Here is a 19,910-nt window from a genome sequence, read left to right as displayed (position 1 = left end):
ATATGTTTCAGCAACTAAGCAGGCATTGAGTTTGTAATTGCTCTCCACAGAGTCAGGGCATTAAGATAAGGAGGAAGACAATTGTACATAAAACCATGTAAACGACTGTTGTTGAACTCCAATGTATTTCAATTATATATCTTTCTAAGACGAGATTCTTCTATTCTTCCTTACTATAATGGCATGCAACATGAAGCATTTTAAGTAGCTCCTAGTTTTGATGGGGTAATTCACAAAACTGTTAGACAATGTCAAGACATGAAGATTGAATTTTTGCGGCTAGGGTTCACTTCAAAGGCCTTGCAGATATGTTCCTGGATCCAAAACCACCAAATTTCCAGTAATGAGGTCATGGTTTGTGGACATACTCCACCTTTTTGTTCACAAGAAGTTACAATATTATATTAGAATAAAACAAGGTTAATACAAGTAAATTCGGGTAAATGTTCATAGCAACCGTTCCTAGCCAGTATTACCAAATTCTTGGGAAATTCCCCTGTAAAAACTGCTCTGATCTCCAAAGCTGGCCTCCTTCTAATTGTACATTCACTTTAATACCAGCTTCGTTGTGAATACTTTTAAACATAGCATGGTTGAGTTGATTTTAAAATGTCTTGTTTACAAACAATGAACAAGCACAACAACTTAAAACTTACGCTGTGCATTTTTCTGTATCTAGAAGGTGGCTTTGCATTCTGACTCGAATAGTGGCAATTATACTTTTATCATTGTCTTCAATCAACAACATAGGATGCCATGAGCAATCCAAAAAGAGACATATAAGAATATCTAATATATACCATCCTACCCATTCTTACTCAAACGAAGAGGGAGAAAACATAGAAAGACACTATTAATATTACAGTGCTTACATTAAATGGGAAAAATGGTGCAAATTCAAACATCATTCAGAATCTTGTAAAGGTTGACAAACGAAGATAATATGTATCAGATGCCAATATTTTTGTCTTACACCTTCCCAAACGTCTTCTCCCAGACAATTCTTAACAGGCAAGGGATCAATTGTGTGGAGTACCCAAGTTCTCGAGTTCTAAGAAACTAAATGACAGTAAACAACATGAAAATGCATTACCTCCACAAGACCATTAAAAATGAGTAGATTCCACCAGGTTTCCAACTTAGGAAGATGTTGGTGAAACTCTCTCAGGTCTTCATAATCCGATCCCTAAAACAAACACTTTTGTCCATATAAAGTCCTGAAAAATAACACGTTTAACTTCTTCAGAAATCAGAGTTCAGATTCAGACAAAGATAAAAAGTATTACTTTCAGATTTTAGTAGACCAAAGTTTTAGACATAAACCTGAAGGTCATAAACGTAATTATGCCTTCGAAAGTATGCCACTCACCGGAAAGCTTAAAAGCAAAGTAGTTGCATTATGCTTTAAGTTGATTGGATAGCAGGGATCACAATTTCCGCGAGAATTTGACAACAACCAGAGACCTAAAGGCAATTTGCTTATATGGATGTTGACCTGTAAAGTATGTATCTGTGGCACACCTGGGAACTGCTAAAGTTTATTTGGCCACGCGACTCCACTAACTGGTGCTTGTAAAATGATTAGACAACCCTTTATGTGGGCGCCTGCCTAGAGACGTGAATGATTATTATATTTATTATACCTACAATTTCTTTGCAGAAGATTTTGCAGTAAGATTCTATGCTCTGAATTCGGATGGATTAAAAGACAAAACCGACCACTATAAACCACTAAAAGTTGTACACCGAATAGAGTACAGATTCATTAGTAGGGCCCCATTTTTAATTTAACTGAGACGTGTAAGCGATTTACAATCATAAAGCCAAGCAATGATATCAATAATCACTGGCCATTCGATCCCGTTTCACTCGTTTTACAGTTTGTTGAGAATTGGGAATTAAATAATCAAAATACAGCATGACCCACTTGACACCACTCGTTGTATAACTCCCCAGTTCTTTACTAATATCACAGGACTATGTTTTACTAGAGTCAAGCCTGGTGTCATATTATATAAGACCATGCCGAGAGGAGTCGAATTTAATATAGAGAATCCTCTTTGTCCTTTAATAATTTTTATCTTCAGTTCTCAGTGACGTTCTGAAGCAAAAACAGCTATAAATTTCACTGAAGTGCTTGAAACCTACCATTCAGGCTTCCAATAATAGAGTGAGAAGATGAAGATATTGAAGTTCAGGCTTCTACAAATAATTCTAGTTCTGATTTCCTGCTACTGGTATGTGGTAGCAGAAGCAGAAGAGAAGAACCAGAAACTCAGAAAGACTTATGTAATTCATGTGGACAAGTCTAACATGCCAGCAAGTTTCGATGATCATTTTCAATGGTACTCTTCATCTTTACAATCAGTATCAGATTCTGCAGCCATGCTCTACACCTACGACAATGTAATTCATGGCTTCTCCACAAGGCTAACTGCCGAAGAAGCTGAGTCGCTTGAAAACCAACCTGGAATCATCGCAGTCCTGCCTGAAGTCAGATATGAACTACACACAACTCGAACACCAGAATTCCTTGGATTGGGAAAGAGTGAAGCTCTCTTTCCTGCATCTGAAGCCCAGAGTGAGGTCATTATTGGAATCTTAGACACTGGAGTATGGCCAGAGCTGAAAAGCTTCGACGACACAGGGCTTGGAACAGTCCCAAGTGGCTGGAAAGGAGAGTGCGAGGTGGGCAAGAATTTTAACTCATCAAGCTGTAATCGGAAACTAATTGGTGCAAGGTATTTCTCAAAAGGGTATGAAGCAACATTCGGGCCCATTGATGAAACCGTGGAATCAAAATCACCCAGAGATGACGATGGTCATGGAACTCACACATCAACTACAGCTGCTGGCTCAGCAGTCTCCGGAGCCAGTCTACTCAGTTTTGCTCCTGGTACAGCACGTGGTATGGCTACAAAAGCGCGGGTTGCTATATACAAGGTATGTTGGCTTGGTGGGTGTTTTAGTACCGATATCATAGCAGGCATGGATAAAGCTGTGGCAGACGGAGTAAATGTTTTATCCATGTCTATTGGGGGAGGAGTGTCAGAGTACTATAGAGATACTGTTGCAGTGGGAGCTTTCACCGCTATGGCACAGGGAATTGTTGTATCTTGTTCAGCCGGAAATAGTGGACCATATGCGGGCGGCTTGTCCAACGTTGCACCTTGGATAACCACTGTAGGCGCTGGAACTTTGGACCGTGATTTTCCGGCCTATGTTACCCTTGGAAGTGGAAAGAATTTCTCTGGTGTATCTCTGTATAGTGGAAAACCACTCCCCAGTTCCTTGGTGCCACTAATTTCCGCTGCCAATGCAAGTAATTCATCAAGCGGCAATCTTTGCTTGGCTGGAAGTTTGATTCCTGCAAAAGTCGCGGGGAAAATTGTGATATGCGATCGTGGGGGCAATGCTAGGGTGCAAAAGGGTGTGGTGGTGAAAGATGCAGGTGCTGTTGGGATGATTTTAACAAACACTGAATTTTATGGGGAAGAGCTAGTAGCGGACGCACAGCTTTTGCCTTCAGCAACGGTAGGCCAAAATGCTGGTGATGTAATTAAGAAATATGTCGCTTCAGATCCCAAGGCAATGGCCACGATCACTTCTGGAGGCACAAAGTTGGGTGTCAAACCATCACCAGTTGTGGCAGCGTTCAGCTCCAGAGGTCCAAATCCAGTCACTCCAGAATTACTCAAACCAGACTTTATAGCACCGGGAGTCAATATCCTGGCTGGTTGGACTGGTGCCGTTGGTCCAACTGGGCTACAAAATGACAAAAGGCGTGTGAGCTTCAACATCGTTTCAGGCACATCGATGTCATGTCCCCATGTAAGTGGGTTAGCCGCACTCCTTAAGGCTGCCCACCCAGAATGGAGTCCTGCAGCCATTAAGTCTGCCCTCATGACCACAGCCTACTCAACATACGGAAATGGAGGAAACATTTTAGATATTGCCACTGGACAACCCTCGACACCATTTGATTACGGTGCTGGACACGTGGATCCTGTGGCAGCTCTCGATCCTGGCCTTGTCTATGATGCCAACGTTGAGGACTACCTAGGCTTCCTCTGTGCCTTAAACTATAGCAGAGCTCAGATTAAGCAAGCTACAAACAAAGACTTCACTTGCGTTTCCAGCAAAATTTACAGCCTGAGGGACTTTAACTACCCATCTTTCTCTGTTCCTTTGCAAACTGCATCAGGGAAAGGAGGTGGCGCTGGCGCAACCAGCACTCTGAAATACTCTAGGACTCTAACAAATGTGGGCACTCCTGCAACGTACAAGGTATCAGTATCTCCACAGATTCCATCAGTGAAGATTTTGGTTGAGCCAGAATCACTTAATTTCAGCCAACAAAACGAGAAAAAGAGCTACACAGTGACAATTACTGCGAATTCTATGCCATCTGGTACAAACAGCTTTGCTAGTCTCCGGTGGTCGGATGGGAAACATGTTGTTAGTAGTCCAATAGCAATCAGCTGGACATAGTCAACCGCTTTGAGAAACTGGCCAATAACTAAATCATGCGCTAAGAAGTCCCTCCAAGCACAACGAAGCCTCACTCTTATGTATTAACAGTATATGAGCATTAGCCTCGCACCATCTATTATGTTTCAGCAACTAAGCAGGCAGTTGAGTTTGTAATTGCTCTCCACAGAGGTCAGGGGATTAAGATAAGGAGGAAGGCAATTGTACATAAAAACCATGTAAACGACTGTTGTTGAACTCCAATGTATTTCAATTATATATCATCTTTCTAAGGCGAGATTCTTCTATTCTTCCTAACTATAATGGCATGCAACATGAAGCATTTTAAGTAGCTCCTAGTTTTGATGGGGTAATTCACAAAATCTGTTAGACAATGTCAAGACATGAAGATTGAATTTTTGCGGCTAGGGTTCACTTCAAAGGCCTTGCAGATATGTTCCTGGATCCAAAACCACCAAATTTCCAGTAATGAGGTCATGGTTTGTGGACATACTCCACCTTTTTGTTCACAGAAGGTACAATTATTATATTAGAATAAAACAAGTAGAAAAATTCGGGTAAATGTTCATAGCAACCGTTCCTAGCCAGTTATTAACCAAATTCTTGGGAAATTCTCATGTAAAAGCTGCTCTGATCTCCAAAGCTGGCCTCACTTCTAATTGTACATTCACTTTTAATACCAGCTTCGTTGTGAATACTTTTAAACATAGCATGGTTGAGTTGATTTTAAAATGTCTTGTTTACAAACAATGAACAAGCACAACAAACTTAAAACTTACGCTGTGCATTTTTCTGTATCTAGAAGGTGGCCTTGCATTCTTGACTCGAATAGTGGCAATTAGTACTTTTATCATTGTCTTCAATCAACAACATATGATGCCATGAGCAATCCAAAAAGAAAGACAATATAAGAATATCTAATATATAGCATCCTACCCATTCTTACTGAAATGAAGAGGGCTGAAAACATAGAAAGACACTAGTTAAATATTACAGTGCTTACATTAAATGGGAAAAATGGTGCAAATTCAAAACATCATTCAGAATCTTGTAAAGGTTGACAAACTGGAAGATAATATGTATCTAGATGCCAATATTTTTGTCTTACACCTTCCCAAACGTCTTCTCCCAGACAATTCTTAACAGGCAAGGGAATCAATTGTGTGGAGTAGCCCAAGTTCTCGAGTTCTAAAGAAACTAAATGACAGTAAACAACATGGAAAAATGCATTACCTCCACAAAGACCATTAAAAAATGAGTAGATTCCACCAGGTTTCAACAACTTAGGAAGATGTTGGTGAAACTCTCTCAGGTCTTCATAATACTCTCCGTAGGTGTCAAAGAATATGCCTGAAAGGTTTTAGCCAAAAAATCTGTGAGTTTATAAATTGGAATATTGGGTAACACTGGAGTGTTGCACAAAACATCTAACAAATAGATGACTTTCTTTTTTGTTCCAAAAGAGATGAAAACAGATAACAGATGAAATGAGGGCACTTAAAAATTGTATTTTTCCCTTTCTTTTATTAGTCTGAACAAGTTCCCATGTCTTCACAAGTAGCAAGATAAAAAAAATGAAACAATTTGTGGATCAAAAATTCAAACTTAAGTCTGCTCCTGTGAAAAAAAATATTAAAAATGGAAACAAATATGTATATCTACGTTAGTTTTGGTATTTAATTGAATTCAAATTTGAAAATTGCCCAGTTGTATGTGTTCTAGACTAACACCATTTCAGCTTTCACTTAAATCATTTTTTGGACTTATGTTTTACTGTAGCACATTCATCCTACACCTTCCTATCTATTGAGAACCAAGACTATATACATGCACAAGCTAGGCAGCAAAAAAAATTCTCCTGAAGCAATCCTAAGGGGTTGTAGGCTTTTATAGAGAGCAAATATTCAGAAACTTGAAGGTGTCATTCACTGAGAAAATTATAACTGGTACAGTTCAGAAATATTACATGCTTTAATAATGAACCATGTGAGTAAATAAATCAGCAGATGCTTGAGGACCTCACTGTTGGCCGGAAGGGTATGTGTAATGTCACAAGATAATTGTGGCATTATGAACAGAGAGTCAATAATACTGCAGATGACAGTTTTCCAAAAAGGAATCAACTCTCATATCAGCTAATAACATAAATCATACAGAAGTTCATCCTCATATGACCATCATAAGGGAATATGACAAGAATACATTCAAAGGGTATGTTACATAAAGGGGATAATATATACATATATGTAACTTATGAATAATAAATATTCATAAAGAAGACTGGGTCCCTCATTCACCCTCCACAATTGTTGATAAGACCACACTAACACAAATACCACAAACAGATATGCAATACTGCCTCTATGTTACTTGTACTTATAAATTCACAGATAGTTTGGCCATAGTAGGAAGGTAAAACAGACTTACCATCATAGGATTCAAGTTCAGAAAGAACATCTTGCCAGCGACCAAATATTATCTTCACATTACCCTTCTTGCCCCAACCAGTTTGAGCATACGCTGTAAACCTCAGGGTGAGCCTCAACAATTGTGTGTGTAACAGGAGCATATTGCTGAATTGCTGTATCTACAAGGCCCATTCCAAATCCGTTTAATATATGACCACCTCCTGAGCAAACAGCTTTTGCATGAGCCTCCATCAGCGGTTTCTCCCAAGCCACATGACAGCTTGCTATTGGAGTCCATCAACTTGTCTTCACTAAGCTGACCCTGTCGTCCAAGTAATCCCCAGTAGAATCACCATTTTTTTTGGCCGTTCTCGCTATAGTTCCCAATATCAACTCAGCCTGAATTCCTGTTCAGTTATAGATACTTATTCGTAAATCTCATTTCTTAAGCACGGCTAGTAGGCGGATAATCTAAACTAAAAAATAAAAAATAAAAAAATCACCAATCATCAGCAAGACCTGGTATCTAAGTAGCGATGTATCCTAAGCCTATTAAATTTTTGCAGCTTATTTAAATATGAAGCTGATTCAGTTATTCACATCAACTACGTGCAAAAGCAATGTAAAATAAAATCATAATTTGAAATTGTTCTACATAACTCAATTACAGCAACTTTTTCCGCAATGAGCATAATTGAATCAAATAAGTTAAAAACAGGGACAATAAAGTTAATAACCAGCTTAAGAACTTCAAAAGCTTCCTGGTGACCCGAATCCATGGCGAAATCTCCAGCGGAGAGGTTAGACAGAGAGGGCATTCCAGGGCGCGCCATCTTCGAGAAGGATCTTGACCACGTTGGCGTGGCCAAGCTTGGCCGCGTGCATGAGTGGTGTCAGACCATCGCTGTCGAAGTACGAGACCTCAGCTCCTGAGTCTATCAGAGCTTTCACCTTGCCCCCGTCTCCGTTCCTCGCCGCCTCGCAGAGTTGCTCTCCTTTGTCCATGGCTGCTCCTGCTTTGATCACTATGTCATATTATTCACTCACTATTAACCTCGCCATTTGACTTGCCTCCCTACGCTTCCTTGTAATCCCAGATAGTCCCCTCAAATTCCTTTAATTATACCAAAGCCCAAGTAGGTAGTGCGAGATGAAAAATCTATTTCAAATATGGTTGACAATTTGCTATAGTTTAACTAACACAAATTATTTCTAAAAATCGCATTGGTTTTGTTGTAGATTGTTGTAGATAATCATGCAAAATCTTACAGATATTACATGATTAAGTGAATAAATCTATAATAGGATATTAGGATTGTAATCAATACATATAGGACAAATCTGTAAAATAGGAAGTTAGATTTTTTATTTCATAGATTGATTATTTATTTCCTAGATTATTTCTTTATTTTCCATATATTGATGTATAATTTGTCAATGCAATACATAAAAAATTACAATCAGTTCTCGTTTGTAACATGGTATCAGAGCATACAAGCATTCTAGGTTGTTTTTATTTTTTTTTCAGTTTGTTTTTTTCTCTTCCGCCCAAGTGAGCATTTTTTGTGAGTCACCCTGGAGAGTGGCCATTTTTTTTTCTCCACCGCCTGCCTAGGAAAAGCCTTGTCTGCCGATCGACCATTCCCTGAAGTTCGGTCACTGGAAGAGTAGCGCGTGAGTTTCACGCGCACCTTTTTCATCTGCGTCAGATCCACGCGCCGGCTGTGTGGGCCGTGTGATGGAGAAAGTGCTCCGATCACCCTTCCCAGCTTCGTCTTGTTATTTTCGGCAAGTCTGTGTGTTAGTTCCTCAGTTTCTCAGCCAGGTCAGAACAGTTTTGTTGATTTCTGTTATATCAGTTTTTGTTCTGTTGAAGAGTTTTTGTTGGCTATTTTCGTCTTCTTACCAGACTGATAAGTTATAATTGTTATGGTTCCTGTAATGTCAAAAATTACGGAATATAGCTTAATGGGTCTGATAACTATTTTGATTGAGTAAGACAATTCGTCTTTATCTGCGAAGCATTGGTAAAATGATCATCTCACCAAAGATTCTCTGAACGATTCAAACAAACATGGTTGAGAGAGGAGCCCGTTGTTCTTGCAATACGAGAACTCCATCACATGAGGTACTTGGTTTAATTAATCATTGTGAATATGTGAAGGAATTGATGACTTCTAGATTTTTTGTATTCTGGGAAAGGGAATGTTTCTCGTATTTTTATGTATGCAAAGCTTTTTATTGAGCTGAGAAACAAGATAGTCTCTTACGGCCTATTTTATGGATTTTAAAAGACATATGAGAACTTAATTCTTCTACCGTGAGTGCTGATGTGAAGTTCAACAAGCTCAAAAGAGAAAATGGCGATTATGAGTTTCCTAGCTGGACTCCCTTCTAGTTTGAATCTGCTAATCTCAGTTCTTGCTAGTTCTGAGATCACCTCCCTCCAAGACATATTTACTAGGGTTCTTCCTACAGAAAGCACTCCTCTGTTCAATCGAGTAGTGCTCTTGTAAGTCAGAATCATGACACTGGCGGTTCATATAACAAGAGCAATAATAGAGGAGGGGGTTCGAATTATCGTGAGAATCGGAGTCAGTCAGGAGGATTGTGTGCTACTATTGTCATGAACCCATCATACAAAACGCACGTGTAGAAAGTTGCAAAAAAGACCCAGAAACCTCAGTCAGCTCATGTTGCCGCTACTGATACTTTGGAGAAGAAGGTTATGATTTCAGCTGATGAGTTTGCCAAGTTTTCTCGTACCAAGAATCATTAAAGTCCTCATCTATTTCCATCACTGCTCTCGCCGAGTCAGGTAAACCAACCATGTCTTATTTCCTCATCCTCCAATGGGTGATTGATTCTGGTGCCACAGATCATATACAGGTAATCCTATCTCTTTTCATCATATCAGTCACATATTCCTCGTCTAATTTACTTTAGCTGTGGGTCAACTTCTTGTGTTCTTGGGTCTGGGTCTATTACCCCTACTCCGTTAATTTCCCTATCCTCTGTATTAGTCTACCACAGTTCGCTTTTAATTTAATTTCTGTGAGTAAACTCACTCGCGCTCTTAAATGTTGCATCTCATTTTTCCCTGATCATTCATGTTTCAAGATCTACGACGAGACGATTATTGGTAAAGGACATGAATTTGGAGGCTTTACATCCTTGACACACAGGTGCCCAGAACCATTGCATGTTCCAGTATTTCGACCCCTTTTGAGGAGCATGTCGGTTAGGACATCCTTCTAACTATTGTTAAAGAAACTATGTCCTCAGTTTAATAAATTATCTTCGTTAGATTGTGAGTCATGTCAATTTGCCAAACCACCACGTCTTTCTCTCAGTCCAAGGTCATAAACGGGCTAGCGTCCCTTTTGAATTAGTTCATTCAGATGTTTGGGGTCCGTTTTCTAGTGTCTAAACCTGGATTTAATATTTTGTTACTTTGTTGATGACAACTCTTGTGTAACTTGGCTTATTTAATGAAGAATCGTTCTAAGTTGTTTCCTCATTTTTGTGTCTTTGTGCTGAAGTTTAAAACTCAATTTAATACTTCTGTCCAGACATTAAGAAGCGATAATGCCAAGAGTATTTCTCGAGTTCTTTTCAGTCTTATATGCGCCAGCATGGCATCTCTTCCATCAATCCTCTTGTGTTACACACACCATCCCAAAATGGAGTAGCCGAGAGGAAAAATAGGCACCTTCTTGAAACCGCTCGAGCCCTATTATTTCAAATGCAAGTTCCTAAACAGTTTTGGGCCGATGCAGTTTCCACGGCCTGTTTCTAATTAACCGCATGTCTTCCTCTATTTTGAATGGTTCCACTCCTACAGTGTTCTCTTCCCGTCTAAGTCTTTGTTTCCTATTGCCCCAAAGATATTTGATAGACTTTGTTTTGTTCGTGATGTTCGACCCCAAGTAACCAAGTTAGATCCCAAATCTCTTAAATGTGTTTTTCTAGGTTACTCTCTTCTTAAAAAGGGATATCGATGTTTTGTCCTAGTCTTAATAGATATCTGGTGTCACCTGATTGTTACTTTCTTAGAACACCCTCTTTTCCCACTTCGTCTACCTATACACGTCAGGGGAGGACGATAACTTACTAATCTATACTGTCACGTCCACGCCTGAGTCTTCCCCACTACTATTCCTCCTTCCCACCACCACTTGTCCGTCCACTACCTCCAATTCGCATTGTCTATTCTCGTCGACATGAACCTCTTGTACCAGTCCCTTCATCGTTAGACCCAGTCCTCAGTGATCGGATACTTGTGTTCCTCGTCAAGAAGACACTCAGACTTCATGTCCTACCCAAGACTCTTCGTTGTTGGATCCAACCTTGAGTGATCTGTGATCTTCCTATTGCTCTTCGGAAAGGTAAACGTCAGTGTACTTATCCTATATCTTCATTTGTTTCTTATGATCACCTATCATCTCTTCTTGTTCTTTTGTGCATCACTAGACTCTGTCTCCCTTCCTGCAACTATCCATGAAGCCTAATCTTATCCTGGTTGGCGTGATGCTATGATAGAAGAGATGACTGCTTTAGATGTTAATGGTACTTGGAACTTGTTGACTTACTCTATAAGAAGCCTATTGGATGCAAATGGGTGTTTGCTGTTAAAGTAAATCCTGATGGGTCAGTGGCTCGGCTTAAAGCTCGTCTTGTAGCTAAAGCTATGCTCAAACTTATGGATGGTTATCTAACACTTTTTTCTCCTGTGGCTAAATTGACTTCTGTTCGCTTATTTATCTCTATGCGGCGGCTACTCATTCTTGGCCATTACATCAGTTGGACATAAAAAATGCTTTTTTACATGGTGACCTTCATGAAGAAGTCTATATGGAGCAACCACCTGGATTTGTTGCTCAGGGGGAGTATGGAAAGTTTGCATCTTCGCAAATCATTGTATGGTTTAAACAGAGTCCACGTGCTTGGTTTGGAAGTTCAGTGAGGTAGTTGCAAAGTTCGGAATGACAAAGGCAAGTCTGATCACTCAGTCTTTTAAAAACAATCGGCAGTTGGCATTATTCTTCTTGTTGTATATGTTGACGACATTATCATCACTGGGAGTGACACTACAGGATTGCATTACTTATGTCATTTCTTCACACTCAGTTTCATACAAAAGATTTAGGAGTTTTGAAGTATTTCTTAGGGTTGAGGTAACAAGGAGCAAGAAAGGCATCTTCCTCTCTCAGAGGAAATATGTACTTGACTTATTAACTGAGACAGGAAAATTGTGTGCTAACCATGTAGTACGCCAATGTTTCCTAATTTGCAACTTACAAAAGATGGTAAACTATTTGAAGATCCTAAGAGATATAGAAGACTGGTTGGAAAGTTGAACTATCTACACTCACTCGCCTGAATTGCGTACTCTGTTAGGTGTAGTAAGTCAATTCATGTCTTCTCCTACTGTTGATCATTGGGCAGCGTTAGAACAGATTCTGTGTTACTCTAAAGGAGCTCCAGGACGTGGTATTTTGTACGAAAATCATGGACATATAATATTGAGTGCTCTCTCTATGCAGATTGGGTGGGTTCCAAAGATAGATAGGAGATCCACTACGGGCTACCGTGTTTTTATTGGTGGAAATTTGGTCTCATGGAAAAGTAAGAAGCAAACTGTTGTTCCCGATCTAGTGCAGAATCGGAATATAGGGCTATGGCCCAGTCTGTGTGTGACGTAATATGGATATATCAGTTTTTGACTGAAGTTGGTCTTATGGCCTCTTTGCCAGCAAAATTGTGGTGTGATAACCAAGCCGCTCTGCATATTGCTTCTAGTCCCGTTTTCATGAACGAACAGCACATTGAAATTGACTGTCATTTCATTCGTAGAAATACAGCAAGGTTTAATTTCTAGAGGATATGTGAAGACTGGAGAGCAACTAGGATATGTTTTCACTAAAGCTTTGATGGGGTTCGGATTGATTATATGTACAAGCTGGGCATGATTAACATCTATCTCCATCTTGAGGGGGAGTGTTGTAGATTGTTGTAGATAATCATGCAAAATCTTACAGATATTGCATGATTAAGTGAATAAATCTATAATAGGATATTAGGATTGTAATCAATACATAATAGGAACAAATCTATAAAATAGGAAGTTAGATTTTTTATTTCCTAAATTAGATTATTTATTCCTAGATTAGTTCTTTATTTTCCTATTATTGATGTATAATTTGTCAATGCAATACATACGAAAATTACAATCAGTTCTCTGTTTGTAACAGTTTTAAATAAATGTAAACAACTATACTAAATCTACTTCTATCTCAACTACAAACGTTTGGGCTCCGTTTGGTTCACTTTTTTATATTTTTTAGAAAAGTTTTTTTAAAAAAGTTAAAAAAAGTTGAATTGGACGGGTATTACGATGTAGGATTTGGAAATTAATAAAAATATCCCTTATGTTTGTTTATTTACTAAACACCCCTATAATAAAACTTTAAAAGTTAACAAAAACACCCCCAATCCACCCATTGAATAATCACAGCCTACCACCACTGCCGGAGGGTGGCCGGAGTCGCCGTATCGGAGCATGACCGATTGGATCTTGTCGATCGTGCGTCGATATGGCCTTTGCCAGCCAGATCCAAGGTGGATCTAGCCGGCAAAAGTCAGATCTACGGCTAGATCTGGACATTAAAGGCCAGATCTGACCGCATTTACTCGTCAACGATGGCCAAAGATACGGCCGTCGTTGATGGTCAACGACGACCGTATGTTGGCCATCGTTGACGACTGGTTACGGCCAAAGATTTGGCCGTCAGATCTTTGGCCTTAGATCTGGCCTTTTCCGGCCAAATCCACCGTGGATCTGGTTGGAAAATGCTAGATCGGCGCACTACCGGCCAGATTCAGCCGATAGTGCGCCATTATATAATATTCCGACCAACTTCCAGCAGTGGTGGCCGGAATCTGGTATAATGTGGGTTTAGGGGTGTTTTTGCAATTTCAAAAAAAATATTTAGCGGTATTTAATTAAATTAACAAATTTAAGGGGTTTAAAAAAAGTTGAATAATATTGTGAGTTTTTAAAATTTTACTGTTTAACTTTTTTAGGAATACTAATAATAATATTCCCAAAAACGAAACAAACGGAGCCTTGTTTTTTCAGAAATGTTTAATAGATTGTTGAGAATTACATGCTTACAAACAAAACCAATTTAAGTTAATTGAGGGTTGTGCAAAAAACCCCGTTAACCGAACCGAACCGAACCTGGAAAATCAGGTACCCAAAAATTCGGGTCGGTTTCGAGTAATTATAACTTGATATCCAAATTTTTGGTTTGGGTATCGGTTATTTACTTTAAGATAACCGGGTACCCGAAAACCGGTTTTATTAAAAAAAAAACAAAAAAAAAAAAACGCAGACGTTCAATTTTCAAAGGCAAAACTGCAAAAGCCCCAAATCCCTTATGCCCTAAAAGTTTAGCCCGTCGCTGCGTCAAGTACTCAAGTCCCGCACACAGGCGCACAGCCGCACTTAAACTAATCTCTCTCACTCTCAAATTCTCCAGTCTGCATTTATAGTCTCCACTCTCCACTAAAGTCTAAAAATTCTCCACTAATCCACTGAAATTTTCTTCTTGAGATTGCAAATTATTGGGCTTCACTTTGCTCCAATTCCATCACCTTTCTGCAATGCCGCCGTTGGCTTGATTTTCAGTTTCCATCTTCGAGGTAAATATTTTCAGTCATTTTATGTCATCTTCACTTGGAGACAATGGGTTTGTTAGTGAACTAGGGGTTAAATTAATAAATCGAGCCCTTATAAGACTGAAGTGTTAGAGTTAGTGTGGCTATATTGATAAATTTTGTGATTGAAGTTGGTTGTGGTGGCTGTGAATTTTGTGATATTGTTGGGGTTTGGGTTGTGTGGGTGATTTAGTGGATGATACTCATATATGAAAGTTGCCAGGGAAAGAATACAACAAAGGTGATTCAAGATATGCGGCAAGAGATGCAGGAGTTGTTGCCGTTGAAGGACTAACTGCAGTTCTGGAGGGCCCTGCTAGTCTTCTAGCAGTGTAAAACTTCACTTCACTTCACAAAATGATAATTTCATATTCTATTTCGCTAGTCTAAAATCAGATTTTATTTCCTGAAACTCCATACGAATGATGGTCCTAATGGTAACTGATTTCTGCAGGATTGCTATAGCTAAAGGAAAGTCATACAGCTACATACTTCAACTTGCAATTTCTCTTGGCCAGCTCTACGGTACTGCTGTATAATTTTGCTTTTTGCTGGTGTAATTCTAGGGCATTTTGCCATTTTCTACAAGTATTTGTTTCTGCAGTATTATGTTTGGTCGATTAAATGTAAAAGACATTTTTCATTTCTTAATTATATTAAATCTTAAGTATGTTTGTTGTAGTATTACATTTGATGTTTGGTGTATATTAAATCTTAAGTATTTATTATTTAAGGCATTAAATTAAAAGTTGATGTTGTGGACAACTAATGATACTACACTGATTCATTCACAAATCTAGCACTAGCCACAATGTAATAATCAGAAGTTGCATTCTAATCCATTGTGACTAAGAACGAATAAGATTGACACACATGAATTTCAAAGCTGGTATAATTATGCTGTGTAATTTTAATCAAATTCTGATACTCGGTTTGTGACCGGAATTTTCAGGTACCCGCAAAACCGGGTATTCTAAAAACCGGTTCAGTTTGCGGGTACCTTTTTAGGGGTACTCGATTTTTGGTCAAAACCAGAGCGGGTACTCGGTTTTGCACCATCCTCATTTCAATAAACCATATGCTGTATCACACAAGAAGGAAATAAAATATCATTATAAGTTAAAAGAGTATCTACCCATAAAAATCAATCACATTTGAAGATAGCAAATATAAGAGTAAACGGCTTTTTCCCACTTAAGGTTTGCTTTAATGACACTTTCCTATCTAAAAAGTTTCAAAATATCACTTCTCCACTCAAAGTTTATATTCCGCTAATACTCAAAATACACTTTATTTTTTCAACCGGGGTTCGGTGAGTTACCAAAAGCTAAGCTAAGAGGGATTTTGTAGAATAAAGGTCGGTGGATCAAATAGTGGTGATTGATTGAATATTCATAATCAGAATCAGCCAACTAAGATCAAGAAACCCTAACTTTGCAGTGGTCGGCAATGGACGAGATATCAGGTATCAAAATGAGAGAGATTTTATAGAGAGGAGACCAAAGGTTTAAATAGTGATGAGGAGATCATTTTTGTTATTAGAAATGGTCGGAATCAATTTTGGATAATAACATAATATTAACTTTGGATGAAAAGTAGTATTTTGAAATTTTTTTGGGTGGAAATCATTAAGGCAAACCTGGGGTGTGAAAAAGTCGTTCGCTCTAGCAAATAAGCCAAAGTTAAAAAATTCAAATCTCTACACGAAGTTTTGAGTCTTTTGACCACACTTCTGTCTCATGTTGGCATACACAACGATACTAAACGCTGCCGTTGAATGTACTCCTTCGAGGATCTTTCATTGACCTCGTGATAACTCAATATAATCTGCACTGACGATGCCACTTTATTTAATCATGTGGCTGCCTTGACCCGTTCTCTTCACGAGACATTATTTCACTCCACCTGCAAAAGAAGCGCGTTTTATACGCATTTTCTCTTTTACCATTATCTTTCAAATGATAGATTACCACAATCTAATAATCTATCTGTCTGCAGTATCATTATTGTGGCTCAATTTGCTAATCGATTAAAACGTAGATTCTATCGGCTGGGTTTTGCTTTTTTCTTTTACTTTCGTGGAAATTGATAATTTATTGTTAATCAATTAAGTGGAGGGAGAGTTTTGAAATGGCTTCGAGTTTTGACCGGTGGGAGAAGGATCCCTTTTTTCCTGCGGCCGAGGAAGTTCAGGAATCGGCTGACAGGTAGCATCATTTGTTTTGTCTCGTTTGATTTTTCTATCTACTTTTAATGCATTATGTAATTTTATATCTCAACGATTCATGTGCTTTGCCTTGTGATTTTGATGAGCAATTAGGATTGGCTTTTAATTCCAGAGAATTTGGTTATTAAAGATGTTGCCTGTTGGATGGGGCTGGATTTGCTCAAATTATGGAACATTTAAGATTCAGATGCATTGTTAACTTTGTTTCAATGTGCATTTTGTTTTAACTTTGTTTTAATGTGCATTTTGTTTGCGATCTAGTGGTACAATCAGGGTTTTGATATTCAGTATGATTTAAATTGGTATTTAAGGGTTAACATAGTTCTTCTTCTTCTTCTTTTTTTTTTTTTTTTTTTAATATTTTTTTTAACGGTGTGAAGGATGGAGTCGATGTATAGAACATGGATTCATGCAAGTAAAGATGCTTCTAGTGTGTGGGATTCTGAGGAACTCCTTAGGGACCTACGTACTTCCCTTGGCACAACCAAATGGCAGGTCATTTCTCTCTCCACTCTTTGTTATTTATGTGCAGTTGTGAGCAGATTGTTAATCATATTATAATATTAATTAATTATGGTTGTGGCAATATTCAGTCAATATTAATTGATTTTGGGTGCAAATGCAGTTAGAGGAGTTTGCAAGGGCTGTCAAATCAACTTACGTCAAAAGCTCAATCGATGATGCAAGAGATAGGCATAGACAATTTATAATTGCGATGGAGGACCAAATTGTGAAAATCGAGATGTTGTTAGAGGATTCAGCTCGTTCAGAAGGCAAGGCATCACTGCCGTGGGTGCGCTTGGATGAAGGCGAGTGTAATGAACTTGCATTGTTTTTGTCAGGGCCATCCATGTCTGATGACAAAGCTCTTGTAAATAACCAGGTGAAGGAAAATGAAGTACCATTAGTTACAGTTAAAGAGTCAGTGCTTGATTATTCCAAAAATTCTGGTCAATCTGTTGAGTGGGGCTCCTTGGAGGGTAGGAAGGAGAACCCACATGGGCATAGGAGAACAGCCAGTGCTTGTGCTGACATTGGTGCTTGGAAGATAGCAATTACTGATGATGGTTGCCAACAAAATTCTTCCAAAGGGCAGCCTCCTTTACCCCCACGAAAGATACCCAGTGTTTCAGGGTTCCTTAATTCCATGGAATCTGTGGCCAAATTGAAGTTGTCAAAGAACGGAATTAGGAAGTGGAAAGCAGTAGATCGTTTCCAAGAAGCTGATACTGAATTATTGAAAGCTTCTCAGTTGACCAGAGTGAGTACACAGTATCCTGCTATTGCATTGTAATTTTCTAGAATTTTGCTTCATTATCAGACTCTCTTTTGTGCCATTTATGATTGCAACTTCTCTCAAATTTTCTGATAGGGTATAAATGCATGCTATGAAAAGAGTAAGAGTTGCCTGGACAGTTGCGACGATTGTTAAGATAAGCAACTTTATGGCTGGTATGGAGCTATTCAGAGACAACTTCAAAGGTCTCAATACCAAATGCAATATTGTCGGCCTGTTCAAGTGGCATTTTGGATTGTTCTTCTGCTTTGCCTGATTGGTGAGCTTGCCTAAAGTTTGTCCTGTTTTGTTTGCTTATTGAAAGTTCATATTTGCTTATCAGTTTAGATCATACATGCATGCATTAGGTAGGAATTGTCTGTATCAACTATATGAGTGGGATTTGTATCCATTTTTTAAGCATTGTGCTAATCAAGACGCACCATGTAAATGTCAGCATTCTTTTGTTAAGTGTGGTTGTGAGTGTCTGTTGTTGTCTGAGAAGCTTTTGCTTCAATTTGAATTTTTAAACTTTTGGTGTAATGAACCCAATGGATGTCAATTTGTATCTCTGTCCACCTTCAGTGGCAGCTAACACATACAAACCTCTAATTGCTGATGCAGAATTGGGGGCTCCATGGAGCTGTTGGGTAGCACCAGGCTCACAGCAGCCTTGTCTGCATATTTTGGAATAGAAAGTATACATCAAAAGAATTTTGCATTACATTTTCATTTACGGATTTTTTATTGATTTCACCAGCACTGGGAAGGTTTGCCATTCATCTTGGTGTTTCTTGTTACCATTTTTAGTCATTATGGTGTCTGATGCTTTCTAAATTCGTAGCGTTTTGGTTTCTTTTTCCCAGAACATAAGCACACATTAGTATCTATGTAACTGCATATCGTTTTAAGAATCTAGTAGACATAGATATTAATATCATTGTTTCAAATAATTTGGAGTTGGATGCTCCATCTCCATTTCTTAAAGTACTTGAGTTGTGTCAGTTTTTACTAATGATAGTTTGCAGTTCAAAGTAGTTAAAGGTTAAAAATGTAAAGCTTGGAAATTAGGTGGAAGATGAGTTGATTCTTGGTTCTTTTCTTGTAAAAATGGTGGTATTAACTTTTAAAATGTTTGGACCTATGTCAAGTGGACCTGGAGTCATAATTTTGTGTATGATTTAAAATCTGTTGAGATTGTATAAGCTGGAAAATTATTCATATACCTCAGATTGTAGATTTCTTATTATTTTAGAATTTGGCACCAGATTTCTGGTTTTTGATTTCTGATTTCTTGTCTGCAGTCCTATTGGCATTCTGCGTTTGAAAAGGAAATGTAGAATCTTCATCCAGCATATTCTATATCCCCAGCATATTCTATATCCGACAGCAGTGTGTGGGTGGAGGGTGTCTGAAGAATACGGGCACATTCTTACTAGCTAGAAATAGAATGGTAGGCATTTTCTAAGTTAGTGTTTGGGTTTGGTGATTCTTTTCTTTGTAGTGCACCAACAGGCAACACCCTTGAAACACTTCCTCACCCCAATCCCTGTACCCACCGTTTTCTCATCTTTCTATATTCACCAACTGATTTCTTTTCCTTCCAAGTCTGATTTTTGGATGGAGGGTAAATTCTGTTGTATTGTTCTAAGAGCCGGAAGAATGGCTGAGAATGTGGAACCATGGTTTTAATTGAAGATCGGTAACTGTGGTTCCTGTAATATAACATGAGCTGATTTTCTTTATTCTTTTTCATTCTTGTAACTATGATCCATATAGCGTTTGA

General features: G+C 38.5%; 2 protein-coding genes, 1 long non-coding RNA gene and 1 pseudogene across 4 annotated transcripts; 3 read left to right on the top strand and 1 right to left on the bottom strand.

The window, feature by feature from the left end:
* Nucleotides 1-1,958: 1,958 nt before the first annotated feature.
* LOC116128960 (subtilisin-like protease SBT1.7) lies at nt 1,959-4,760 on the top strand. The gene has a single exon (XM_031414709.1). The coding sequence runs from the start codon at nt 2,179-2,181 to the stop codon at nt 4,489-4,491; it is 2,313 nt and encodes a 770-aa protein (XP_031270569.1). The 5' UTR covers nt 1,959-2,178; the 3' UTR covers nt 4,492-4,760.
* A 312-nt stretch (nt 4,761-5,072) lies between these two features.
* Nucleotides 5,073-7,965, bottom strand: LOC116128962 (annotated as a pseudogene).
* Nucleotides 7,966-14,466: 6,501 nt separating this feature from the next.
* Nucleotides 14,467-15,211, top strand: LOC116128963. Its single transcript, XR_004127837.1, has 3 exons — nt 14,467-14,606; nt 14,845-14,953; nt 15,076-15,211. It is a non-coding gene; the product is annotated as an uncharacterized LOC116128963 (long non-coding RNA).
* A 1,202-nt stretch (nt 15,212-16,413) lies between these two features.
* LOC116128958 lies at nt 16,414-19,491 on the top strand. Of its 2 annotated transcripts, none has more exons than XM_031414706.1 (5): nt 16,414-16,828; nt 17,229-17,343; nt 17,474-18,109; nt 18,221-18,404; nt 19,429-19,491. In XM_031414706.1, the coding sequence occupies exons 1-4, from the start codon at nt 16,752-16,754 to the stop codon at nt 18,278-18,280; spliced, it is 888 nt and encodes a 295-aa protein (XP_031270566.1). In that variant the 5' UTR covers nt 16,414-16,751; the 3' UTR covers nt 18,281-18,404; nt 19,429-19,491. The 2 variants fall into 2 exon arrangements, with proteins under 2 accessions (XP_031270566.1, XP_031270567.1); XM_031414707.1 differs by lacking the exon at nt 19,429-19,491 and adding an exon at nt 18,749-19,406.
* The last annotated feature ends 419 nt before the right edge of the window (nt 19,492-19,910 follow it).

The sequence above is a fragment of the Pistacia vera genome, unplaced genomic scaffold (genome assembly GCF_008641045.1).
Source record: "Pistacia vera cultivar Batoury unplaced genomic scaffold, PisVer_v2 Contig206, whole genome shotgun sequence".
NCBI lineage: Eukaryota > Viridiplantae > Streptophyta > Magnoliopsida > Sapindales > Anacardiaceae > Pistacia > Pistacia vera.
Note: the sequence above shows the minus strand (reverse complement) of the source record. Positions and strands in the feature narration are given on the sequence as shown.